The sequence below is a fragment of the Saccopteryx bilineata genome, chromosome 8 (genome assembly GCF_036850765.1).
Source record: "Saccopteryx bilineata isolate mSacBil1 chromosome 8, mSacBil1_pri_phased_curated, whole genome shotgun sequence".
NCBI classification, from domain to species: domain Eukaryota; kingdom Metazoa; phylum Chordata; class Mammalia; order Chiroptera; family Emballonuridae; genus Saccopteryx; species Saccopteryx bilineata.
This window is the reverse complement of record NC_089497.1, coordinates 4,412,132-4,424,830: the sequence shown is the minus strand read 5'-3', so window position 1 is coordinate 4,424,830 and position 12,699 is coordinate 4,412,132. Positions and strand designations below refer to the sequence as shown.

The 12,699-nt window shown below is 42.0% G+C and overlaps 1 protein-coding gene across 1 annotated transcript in view; it reads left to right on the top strand.

The window, feature by feature from the left end:
- The first annotated feature begins 2,997 nt into the window (after positions 1–2,997).
- Positions 2,998–12,699, top strand: part of LOC136311966 (phospholipid scramblase 1-like) — a 29,052-nt gene continuing 19,350 nt past the window's right edge. Inside the window, exons 1-3 of the mRNA XM_066241340.1 lie at positions 2,998–3,528; positions 9,385–9,439; positions 10,558–10,583. Coding sequence (XP_066097437.1) covers positions 10,571–10,583 — 13 coding nt within the window. The 5' untranslated portion in view covers positions 2,998–3,528; positions 9,385–9,439; positions 10,558–10,570. The remainder of the gene's footprint in view (positions 3,529–9,384; positions 9,440–10,557; positions 10,584–12,699) is intronic.

The following is a 12,699-nucleotide window of genomic DNA, read 5'->3' as shown; positions in this document are numbered from 1 at the left end:
TACCATATGCAGGAGTAAACTCAAAATGGATTAAGACTTAAATGGAAGACCTAAATTAATAAAACTTCTAAAGGAAGACATTGGCAGTAAACTATTTGATATTGGTCTTAGTAATATCTCTCTCTCTCTCTCTCTCTCTCTATATATATATATATATATATATATATATATATATATATATTCCCCTTGGGGAAGAAAAACAAAAGAAAAATAAACAAATGGGATTACGGCAAACTTCAAAGTTTTTGCATAGCAAAGAAAACCAGCAACAAACAAAAAGACAGCCTACTGAAAGGGAGAAGATATTTGCTAATGAGACATCTGTTAAGGGCTTAACATCCAAAATACATAAGGAACTCATACAACTTAACACCAAAAACAACAATGACAACAAACAAACAATCCTATGGTATGAGGATCTGAATAAGCATTTTTCAAAGATGACCTATGAAATATTTTCAACATTACTAATTATCAGAGAAATACAAATGAAAACCACAATATCACCTCACTCTGCCAGAATGGCTAGATCAATCATTTGTCAACAAATAAGAAATACTGACAAAGATTGTACAAGAGAGAACCCTTGTGCACTGTTGATGGGATTGTAAGTTGGTATATTCATTATGGAAAACAGTAGGGAGTGTCCTCAAAATGTTAAAAATAGAACTTCCTTATGGCCCAGCATTTCTACTTCTGGATATTTATCCAAAGAAATCTAAAACCCTAATTGAAAAAGATCTATGCATCCTTATGTCCACTACACATTATTTACAACAGCCAAAATATGGAAGCAACCTAAGTGTCCACCAATAGATACAAAGATAAAGAAGGGGAATACATACAATGCAATAATACTCAGCCATAAATAAGAATGAAGTCTTGCCATTTGTGAGAACATAGATGGATTGAGAAGTCCATGTTAAATGAAGCAATCCAGGCAAATCATAAGACAAATACCTTATGATTTCATTTATATGTGGAATCTAATAAAGCAAAACAAAACAAAATAAAAACAAACTCATAGATATAGAGAACAAGTTGATTTTTGCTAGATGGCAGGGGCATCAGGAGGATGGATGAATAAGTGAAGGAATTAAGCAGTATAAATTTTCAGTTATAAAAACTGTCACAGTGATGTAAAGTACAGAATAGAGAATATAGTCAATAATATTGTAAAAACTATGTATGTTGTCAGATGGTTACTAGATTTAATGGGATGATCACTTGTAAGGTATAAATGTCTAATCAATACAACCAAAGCTAATATAATGTGTCAACTGTAGTTGAAAAATAAAAAAATAATAAAAATTTGTGTTCTGGTATAAAAAAAAAAAAAAAAGAATAAACAGGTGTCAAGGAAAAACTCACGTTGGAAGTTCTAGGGTACATACAGGAAGCTTTCTAAAATACTATGCAGAGCCCAGAAGTTAAAAGTGAACAACACAGTAAAATATGATTAAAAATAAAAACTATGTATTGTTAAAGCGATTTAAAATTAGATGTAATTCGTCCCTGGCTGTTTGGCTTAGTGGTAGCGCGTCGGCCCAGCATGTGGATGTCCTGGGTTCAATTCCTGTTCAGAGCATCGGCCCCCACCAAGGTTGCTAGTGGATCCCATTCAGGGCACATGCGGGAGTCAATCTATCTCCTGTCCTCTCGCTTGGGAAAAAAAATTAGATATAATTCAGAGACCCACTGGGCAAAAATAGTGTATCTTATTAAGAGATCAGGGATTCAATCCACAGTATACAAAGAAAAAACAAATCAGAAAGAGGGAAAAAATGTCCCAATCCAACAGAAAACTCTGTATTAAATATCACAAAAGAAAATGGTATAATGTTCAGTAATAATATGAAAAAATTACTCAATATTACTAGCAGTCACCATAAACAAAAACAGTAAGTTAAAACTCTCCAAACCATATAGCAAACATCTAGAAATGATACGCAAGAAGAGAAGTGATAAAACGAACCTTCTTGGACTATTGGCAGAATGTGTAAATTTCTCTGGTGTGTTCAGAAAGATATGTGCAAGGGTAATGACCATAACATAATCTGTAATTGTGAAATTGGAAGTAAAGTACACCGTGATGATAAAGTTGTGTATTAAATGCAAGGGTATTTCCAAGATGTGTCATAAGGTAGAAATGCATGGCATAACAGTTTGCATAAAATAATCCTGTTTATGTAAAAAAAAAAAAAACAACCCACAGAACCAGAAAAACACTGTATGTACTTCTGCATATAATTGGAGAGCACTTAATCTGTGGCAAGCATCATTCTAAACTTTTTGTATATTTTAACTTCCTTAATCCTCATAGAAATCCTATGAGGTAGATGGTATTGCCACCCTCGTTTCACAGATTTAAAAAGAGACACAGCATGTGCAATTTTCACAGTCACAGAGACCAGAAGGGGTCAAAACTGAAGTGGCTTAGTTTCCTCCCTCCTTTTTCAGCATTATTTCAATTTGCCTGCCCTCCCTTCCAACTATCCCCTCTTTCCTCCTGCCACCTCCTCCATTCTCTCAGTAATTGTTCAACCAATGTCTGTTAAGTGTTGCCATATCCGGCTTTATTGTGGGGAAGACCATGTGTTCACTTTCTGAAAGAGAAATTTTGAAAGGAAGGAAGAAAGGAAGGGAGAGTGAGGGGGGAGAGAGAGGCGGGGCAGGAGAGAGAGAGACAGGGAGAAAGAGAAAGAAAAAAGAAAGAAAGAAAGAGAAAATAAAAGGAAAGAAAGGGAGGGAGGGAGGGAAGGAGAGAGAGAGAGAGAGAAGAGAGAGAGAAAGAAAGAACGAAAGAAAGGAGGGAAAGAAGGAAGGAAGGAAGGAAGGAAGGAAGGAAGGAAGGAAGGAAGGAAGGGAGGGAGGGAGGGAGGGAGGGAGGGAGGGAGGGAGAGAGAGAGAGAGAGAAAGAAAGAAAGAAAGAAAAGAAAGAAAGAAAGAAAGAAAGAAAGAAAGAAAGAAAGAAAGAAAGAAAGAAAGAAAGAAAGAAAGAAAGAAAGAAAGAAAGAAAGAAAGAAAGAAAGACGCTTCCCGCCCAGAGAGAGACAGAGATGGAGGCTGAGCGACTGGAGGACTGAGAAAAAGCCCAAGAGTGAAAGCGAAACGGACCCAGGAGGAGCCTAAGCTCGACCCTCCCCCTGGCCGCGCGTACCGCCCGCGTCGCCCGGCCCGCAGAGCCGCCGGCGTCGCCGGGATGGATGGAGCGCACGGCCAGGGCGGGGGAGGCGTCCGCAGCTCCGCGCCCGCGAACGCGCCCCGGAGGGAGCCACCGCCCCATTCCTGACCGTCCCCGGTTCCGCGGGGCTGTGGCCGAGCGCCCGCTGCGCACGGAGGATCCGGGAAACGAAACTCGGAGGCGCGGCTCCCCCGCCCAGGTCGCTGGAAGGCCCCTTCCTGGTAGTGACTCAGGGTAGGCTTGTGTCACTGGCCGCGCAGCGGGACACCGGGGAGGCTTGGGTGAGGAGTCCTTGTCCGCGCAGCGAGGCACCGGAGCAGCAGCAGGAGCAGCAGCAGCCGCAGGTGGGTGGGCGGCGTGCGTCCCCCGGCGCGGGCGCGGGGCCCCGGGGGGCTGTCACCCCGGGCGGGACGGCTGGCGAGTTGCGCTGGCGCTGAGGTTGTGGGTCCTGTGTGGGACAGGGGGTCTCAGTGGCCTGAAGACGCCACCAGGAAGTGAACCGAGGGCTCAGCAAGGGGCCCCCTCAGGCCAGGTGGCGCCCTGGCCAGTAGGAACGGTGCCCAGGACACGGAGTCTCTCCCTTAAACCTCCCGCAGGCTGGCTTCCCCTAGCTGGGTGTCCTCACAGCCCCTTACATCGTGGTGAGAACCTGGGCCCCTGGGTGATTAATAAGGACAGTCCGCTAGCTGTTACTTTAAATACTAAGTAGGGGTGTGGCTCCTCGGAACCCCACAGTGGGAAAGATAAGAAGCTGTTTGTAGCCTGGAGGCGGAGGCATTATCTCAGGTCTCCACCTGCCTGACTTGAACTCTGCCTCTGCTACTTACATCTGGGGACCCCGAGCCAGTTTCCTCAGACCTTCCTTCCTGACCTCACCTCTGAAATTGTGTAGCGATTAAATAAGAGTACCAGAATAAGAGTCTGACATGTATTTGTGCATTAGTCCTGAGTAAAAGTCCAGTTTTTGTTGTTTTTAACATTTGACGAAGTCCCCGCTTCTTTGAGCTTACTATCTGGGTCTCATGACGTTTTTTTTCTTTGTTTTTTTTTTTTTAATTGAATTTATTAGAGTGATACTGGGTAACAAAATCATACTGGTTTCAGGTGCACAAGGTTACAACACATCATCGGCACACTGTCTTGCGTTGTCAGCTGCCCAGCCCGAGTCTGAATCTTCGTCGGCACCATTTATCCCATACCCTCCACCCCCACCCCCACTGCAGTCACCCACACTGTTGTCCTGTTCATGAGATTTTTTTGTCCTTTTTTGCTTAATCCCTCCATCCTCCTCATCCAGCCCCCCCCCACACACACACATACACAGCTGTCAACCTACTCTATCTCTGAGTCTGTCACTATTTTGCTTGTTAGTTCATTTTGTTCACTAGATTCCACTTACGAGTGAATTGTAGGTTACTTGTCTTTCTCTGACTGGCTAATCTCACTCAGCACAATGCTCTCCAGGTCCATGCATGTTGTCACGAAGGGTAAGATGTCCTCCTGTTTTACAGCTGAGTAGAATTCCATTGTGTAACTACACCACTGCTTTTTTATCCACACATCTACCCTTGGGCACTTGGGCTGCTTCCAGATCTTGGCTGTTGTAAATAACGCTGCAATGAACATAGGGGTGCATAGATTCTTTCAAATTAGTGTTTCAGGATTCTTCAGATAAATTCACAAGTAGAATTGCTGGGTCATAAAGCAGTTCCATTTTTAATTTTTTGAGGTAACTCCGTACTGCTTTCCACAGTGGCCGCACCGTCTGCATTCCCACATTCCCACCAGCAGTTCGTGAGAGTTCCCATTCCTTCACACCCATGCCGACACTTGTTATTTATTGATTTATTAATGATAGCTGTACACACATTGTTGAGTCAAGAAGACCAATTAGGTGCCTTGTCCTGGACTGGCTCTGCTCTGGCCTTGGCTAGCTAAGAGGGATTGTGTAGGAACTGTCTCCTGTCACCTCTCCATCCTCGAGTGTAACAGTCTCTCCCACTTTGTCTGTAACCCACAGACCTTTCCTTTCCCTGAATGAGACAAGCTCCCTCCGTGGCTGGACTTCAGTTACGTTCCCTCTGTCTATGATGCCTCCAGACACCTACTCTTCCAACACACTGCCTTACCCTCACCCACCATCCAGCCCGGTGCCCCATACTCTTTATCATAGCACCCTTATATTTATTTATAGCTCTTAGAGTGTTTGTAATAATAACATATTGTTGTCTGTCATTCTGATTTTTATGGTACCTTACATGCTATGCTCTATGCCTTCCATCAATAGTCTTTAAGAAAAAGGGCACAAGCTTTATACTAAGTAAATATTTAAACAATATTTCCATCTATACATATATATGTGCATCTATTTACACAATATTTATACATGTACATATATAGAATGTACACACGCTCTACAGGGTTCTCTTAAATAATGCTAAATTGAAAAAATCGAAGTACTGTAGCTAATCAGTACTAACAACGGTGCTCTTTACTTTTCCAAATTTTGAATTTTGTGTTTACAAAGGAGTGTAGCCTGGCCTATTAAAAACAAAATTGGCCATAAGTAAGTTTTAAATTTATAAGAAAGATACCATAAACAGTCTTTTAAGACATTTTACTGGGACTGAACAATTTTGGAGACTTTTTTTTTTCATTGAGTCAAGTACATGACTCATTTTAATTCAGCTAGTTAGTGAGCGCCCCAACATTAAGCCACCATTCCTGCTCTGCTCTTACCTCCCTTGTGTAGAAGGAGGCCAGGAAACCACTCAGATTTATGAGGGAGCTCGGACTTGTCAGGAAGGGCGTCACAGCAAGAATAAAGCAACCACACGAGCCTAACTGACTTAAAGTTCAGTTCTGCCTGCTTTTGTCTTTTTGGTGTACTTGTTAGTTTTGTAGACCACCCTTGGCCACCCCTCTCTCAGTTGGTCCCTGTTGATGTAATATAGACTTTTTATTCTTTAAAGTTTACTCTAAAACGCTATCCCAAAGTTGTTCTGGACATAATGGTTTTATTTATTGATTTGGACAGAGACCAAGAGAGTCAGAAAGAGGGACAGACAGGGACAGACAGACAGGAAGGAAGAGAGATGAGAAGCATCAATTCTTCGTTGTGGCACCTTAGTTGTTCATTGATTGCTTTCCCTTATGTGCCTTGACTGGGCTCAAGCTGGCAACCTCGGGGTTTCGAACCTGGGTCCCTCGCATCCCAATCTGACACTCTACCCACTGCACCACCGCCTGGTCAGGCTGTTTTATTTTCTTTAACATAGAATACTGAAGTAGATTTTTATAGGACGACTCCCAGTTGCCAGGTGCTCCCCTTTTATAAGGCAGCCTGGGCCACCCCATCTCCATCCAAAATTTTGTCCGTGCATATGGCGGACTCGTGGAATCAACCTCTGTGTAAGCTCTTCTGGGTTTGCTCTACTTTTCTTTTTATCAACACTGCAGTTCGACAAATGAAATATTTTTGTCCTTTGATGGTCACAAAAGCTTTTTAAATGCACAGAACTGACCTACAAGCAGAAGCTGAACAGCATGGAAATGATGCATTTTATTCACGACTTAACTCTCAGCAAGTATTCTCCACTTTCTGTGCCCAGTTTCTTCCCTCCCCCAAGCCTTGTGTCTCCTTCTCACTTATTCATAGGAATTTAAAGACGTGGGATTCTGAGACTGGTTTTAGAGCAGTAACATCTTGCTAAAAAAATATAATTTAGAACAGATGTCTCCATCCTGGGAATCTGAGGCCGGGAAAATGTCAGCTGGTTCGTTCTTAGGCAATTAAGAAGCAAATTTGGATAAATAATTAAAATCTAGTTTTGCCTAATTTGTAGGCATGCTAGTTTGGGGATTTTCCAAAATAAGGGATGCTTTCCCCTTGGTATCCAGATTTTGCATTTATAATTTTTGAAAGCAATGAGATCGAAATTTCAGGACCCCAAAGACGGTGAAAGGGGATTCACTGTAATTATGAATTGTGGAACCAGAACAGAATATCCCCTGCACTATTTCTGCCTTCTCCCCAGGGGTAGAAGTTTATCATTTGAAGTTCCGTATTTGTCCTGAAGTAATGACGATTCCAGTGATACCCTATGTAACAGGACTTTATTGGAGACATTTTTTCTTTTTTCTTTTTTTTTTTTTAGTACAGGAGATATTAGAGTTTCTTTTCTTGGAAGTCTTTCGGGGATTTGTTTCTCACAGAAGTACTTGTGAGGCATTCTTTAATAACAATGACTGTGTGTTACTCATTCATCAATTCACCCAAGACTCAGCAGTCATTTCTAAAGCTGAGTGATTAGGTCTGAGAAAAATCAATAGGTCTGGAAATCAGCAAACGAGAGTGGACAGGAATGACCATGGCGGCCATCTCCCATCCACTAGTCCTTTCTTCTACCTGGCACACCCACAGCTACAACCATTCCTTAACAGTTTGCACCAGCGCTTAGGACCTTGATGAACCTTTTTATAAAACCCGCCCACTTTTGCAGTGCTGGTCACCCTGGTCCCTCCCGCCCACTAGTGGGCGGTCCAGTTTTCATGGTGGACCAATCGCGGCACCATTTCGTTGCTCCGCTATCACCCACCATGAAAGCTGGAACGCCCACTAGTGGGCGGGAGGGACCAGGGTGACCAGCTCTGCAAAAGTGGGCAGTTTTTATAAAAAGGTTTGCCCTCACGGGCTTAGGCCATAACATTTCCGTGCTTGAGATATTATGTAAGAACGAAAATGTTAAAACCTGCAGGAAAACGAGGGCCCAGAGTTTGTCCCACAGTATTTTTCCCAACAGATAGTCCTCCTCACAAGCCTGTGGCATAAGACTCAAAATAATGCAAGCAAATAGAAAGGAAGAGAGCAAATATGAACCAATGAGCCCTGTTTGGGGGCCCATTGAGTTTCTCTTCGGAGCCAGAACGGGATGACCTCTGACACCACGAGAGAAAGGCAAATATTCAAGTCTCGGTACTCCCACGGCCAGGCCAGGGGAGCTCACTGCAGTGCGCGTCTTAGCGGCCCGCTCCTGTTCCTAGCGGGAGTCCCGGCGTTTGTTTTATGAATTCCCTCTTTCTGGCACATTCCTTCTTTCTGCCCGGGCCTGGACTCCCTGTGCTCAGACAGCGAAATGTAAGAAAAGTTATTTTTAAGTTAAAAATATTTTATCATTTTAGGCAAAAAATGTTTATGTTAATAATTTTAAAGTCCCTCTTGCCCCCAATACACCCAGAGAAGGGGACTTGTCTGTGTTCTTCCTCCAAGTACAATATTATTAGGATTTGTCCTTGAAATGAGTGTCTTTCTGACATGGTAAGCGAGTGGAGAACGAAGAAAACAATAATCCCTTAAAGTTGCTGTAAAATTGGTTAAAGGCTATAGGAGGTTTTTTTTTTTTAAACTAGCTATATTAAAGGGTATGGTCCTAAGAGCAACAGAGGAGAGATCAGAACATTAGAGATGTCCAGCCCAGCATGTTGATTAAGGGATGCTATTTGATTCTACTCCACATGTTTAGTCCTTTGATTTTATATGTCTGCGAATATATTATTCTACTTGGCACACACACGGGTACATGCATCATTAACATAAATACCTTAGCATGTTTTAAGGTAAGGGGTGTTGCTTCTCAGGTATAATCCTTGAGCCTGGAAATGCGTGGTTAACAAAAGTAACCATGGCATTTGGTGCGTGAGACTTGGGTCTCCTTCAGCTGTTCCTTTCTTGACAGAACCTGAAACCTGAGTGTGGCCCATGAAAACTTTTAGCCAACTTTGGTTACAATGTTTATTTGCTGGTTGATCATCTTCAAGAGTAACTGAAGGAGCCTGACCTGTGGTGGCGCAGTGGGATAAAGCGTCGACCTGGAACACTGAGGTTGCTGGTTCGAAACCTTGGGCTTGCCCAGTCAAGGCACATATGGGAGTCGAAGCTTCCTGCTCCTCCCCCTTCCTCTCTCTCTGTCTTTCTCTCTCACTCCTCTCTCTCTAAAAAACCAATAAATAAAATATAAAAAAAAAAAGAGTAACTGAAGGAAAAAAAACCCAAAAACATAAATTTTGATCTTTTTGTCCTTCTCACCTGGTGAGGTCCACAGCAGTTGGTTTCTGATTAGCTGATGAACACGTGGGTTACTGTTATTCTGGGAAAACCCGGGAAGTCCAATCAGTAACTCAAATTCTTTGCTTTATTCCAGGGCCAAGTAAACCCATTCCGGACTGCTGTATTTCTTGAGCACATAGAATTAACAGGTGACTATCGTTGGAATATTCGACTTAGACGGTAATAAAGAAATAAAATGATAAAGAGAAGAGGAATGTGGTTTTATTCTTGGGAGCATCAGATTTTAGTAAAGGATACAGAGGGATCAGTTGATTTTTATTTACCATTTAAGATGACACAATAGGAAGAGTTAATAAAGTAGCAGCCAAGACTGGAGAGGGCCCGGGAAAGGTCGTTCATACTAGTGTGTAGGTTTAAGATCAGACAGGCACCAGACTTTTTGCCTCATGTGTTCATTGTCAGTAACAGGCACATAGGGGTTGGGATTTAAAGCGGAGAGATAGGAAGAATAGTGACTGGGAACTAGTGAGAAGGCGTAGAGTAGGTCAAAGTACTGGAAGGCAGAAGTACTGAGTACAGTGTTTATTATTTTATTATTATTTACTATTTTTTCAGTGGAAATAACCAAACACACAATTTCAGTTGGACTGTCACAGTACTACAACTATGACAACCCCTGAATGTGGGTTCTCTGGCTAATAGCAGGTCGTAAATCCTAGAACACAGGGTCAGGCCTTTCTGAATGTAACATTAAGAACCCGTGCACAGGCCTGACCTGTGGTGGCGCAGTGGATAAAGCGTCGACCTGGAAATGCTGAGGTTGCCGGTTCGAAACCCTGGGCTTGCCTGGTCAAGGCACATATGGGAGTTGATGCTTCCAGCTCCTCCCCCCTTCTCTCTCTGTCTCTCCTCTCTCTGTCTCTCCCTCTCCTCTATAAAATGAATAAATAAATAAATTAAAAAAAAAAAAAAAAAAAGAACCCGTGCACACAACTTGGAATTAGCAGAGCTGTTTGGCAATTGTGTGACTGACAGCTAACCGTGCTCCCTCTCACGTGGGACCCCGCCTGGAGCCCCGCCCTGAGCTGTCCACCACCTGGGTGGACCCACGTCTGCAGTCCTACTCAGAAACATAGCACTGGGCAATGGGTTCAGAAAAAAGGGTTGAAATGACCAGATTCTGGTAAACTATAGATGAAGAGAGGAATATCTTATGGGTATGTATACTTTTAGAGATCTTGTTCTAACAGTCATATTTGCCCTTAAAATTGTACCTGATGTATTAATAGCAGCTCTTCTTTTTCAGAACTCTTTAAATCATGGACAAACAAGGTAAGTAAATTAAGTATTTACTTTCCTTCTATGATGTTAAATATGTTGTTCATTTATTGTTCATCAGATGTGTTATTCAGTTTCTGAAAGGATATAATTTGCTTTGTGTTCTTTACGCTCCCAAATCTAAAGTCAAGTTCAGTCTTTGATACACAGACATAGATATTTACTACCACCAGCGTTTCCTTTAAAAATAAAAAGCCTTCGATAAACCGAAGATTTTCTTAGGCTTTATTGGAAAATATGTTGTATAATTTATACTATATTTCTTCCAGATCAGTTTTTCCCTTTTATATGTGTATTCCATAGGCATAACAATTATTCAAATCATATTAATGAACAGATAATAAATTTACTATGTCAGTTCTCTGTAATAAAATTCTCACGTAAATTCCTGATACATAGTTCATAACATACACACATGAACAGTTTTAAATAAATGCCAACCATTATGTTCTAGGTTTGTTTGTTTGTTTTCTTTCAAGAAAATTCTAAATAATTTAGGTATTGACCACACATATAATAAGTCTGATTAAAAATATTTAAAGAAAAAGAAAACAAAAGACCTTGTTTGATTAAAAATATAAAGCGACACATATGGGGGAAACTATGCGAAAACAAAATCCTGTGTTCTGAAAGGGTTTAGATTCAGCCTCCTCATTGTGTAGACAGCCAGAGGTGTTTCTCTCTCACCACAACATCAGCCTCGCTGCCTGAGGCATCATTGATTAGGACCAGAAACCCAGGCTCTTCTTCAGGAAGTTTCATGATTCTCTCGTAATGTTTGCTGTGTTTATTTACTCTTACACACAAAACTCAAAGTTTTTTAAATGTGGGTTTGTCTAATAATATTAAGCTGTTTTGTTTGCTGTAAAATTTAGGATGCTTCAAATCACTTTAGAACGATTCTTTTGGCCACGCCCATAGTCAGCTTTTAACTCTTCAATTTTATTATATATAAATTGTCTGGGTATAAATAAATACATATATGTACATGTATGTAAATATACATATATAAATAAAAATAAAATACCTTTACAACAGCATGATACTCCTGTGAGTTCATAAACTGTAGTACTCCAGCCCACAGGGAGCTACCAGTGTCCTGTGGAAGAAACCCACCCGAGACACATACTTATGTCAAGAGGAAGAGAGAGGGAGGTCTGCTAAGGGAGGCAAAGAAGACCTCCTGAATGTCCTTCTCCCTCAGCTTTTATTGATCAGAAGCAGAACAGAGGTAGCAGGATTATAGGGGAAGGAGACCAGGTGACAAGGGGAAGAATGACTGATGGCTGTTTTGCTGACTTGGAGAAAGGGCTAAATTGGTCAGTACATTCTTTTTTCTTTGCTAATTCACAAGCACAAAGGAAGGGACAATCTAGAACCCCTAGGCTAATTTTCTAAAACCAGTTTACATGCATTCCTTTGTGTCTGCACAAAGGTCACTCACTCACACAGCTTCTTGGTGTTTGCATCTGATAGACATTCACTCCGGGGCTTTTTAACTAAAGTTTCCCCATCCAAGTCAGAGAGGTCCAAGGTTAGAGGGGTGATTCCCTGCAATAAACTATCCACTTGTGATTTCTGTGCTCTTGGCTCTACTGGGCCACTCGCCCATTGACATACATATTTTCTCTTTGTATGAGTTTCCGCTGAAATTTCTGAAACCAGGATCTTTGCTCTGGTACCGAAATCCCGGAGATGATGAGCTCCTAACTTCTTGAATCTGTCAGGTCATGGTCATAGGTGTATCTTTAGAGGCGCTGTGTGACATGTCACTTCAGGGTAGGTCTTCCAGCCAGACTTGTAGTGTGTTGTTTTGACACCTGTGGAGTCAGAAGGGTTGCCTCCAGCTCAGGTTGGGGGTGGGGGCTGTGAGCTGAGCCACAGGAGCTGGAGCACCAGGACTGGGGCACTCACTCCTGTGATGCTGAGAAACAGAGGGAATGGCTGAGAGGGAGCAGCTGCAGGACAGCATTTCAGAAATCTGTGACCTTTCGGGGTTCTTTTTTTTTAATTTTAATGGAGTGACATTGATAAATCAGGGTACATATGTTCAGAGAAAACATCTCCAGATTATTTTGACATTTGATTATGTTGCATACCCCTCAACCAA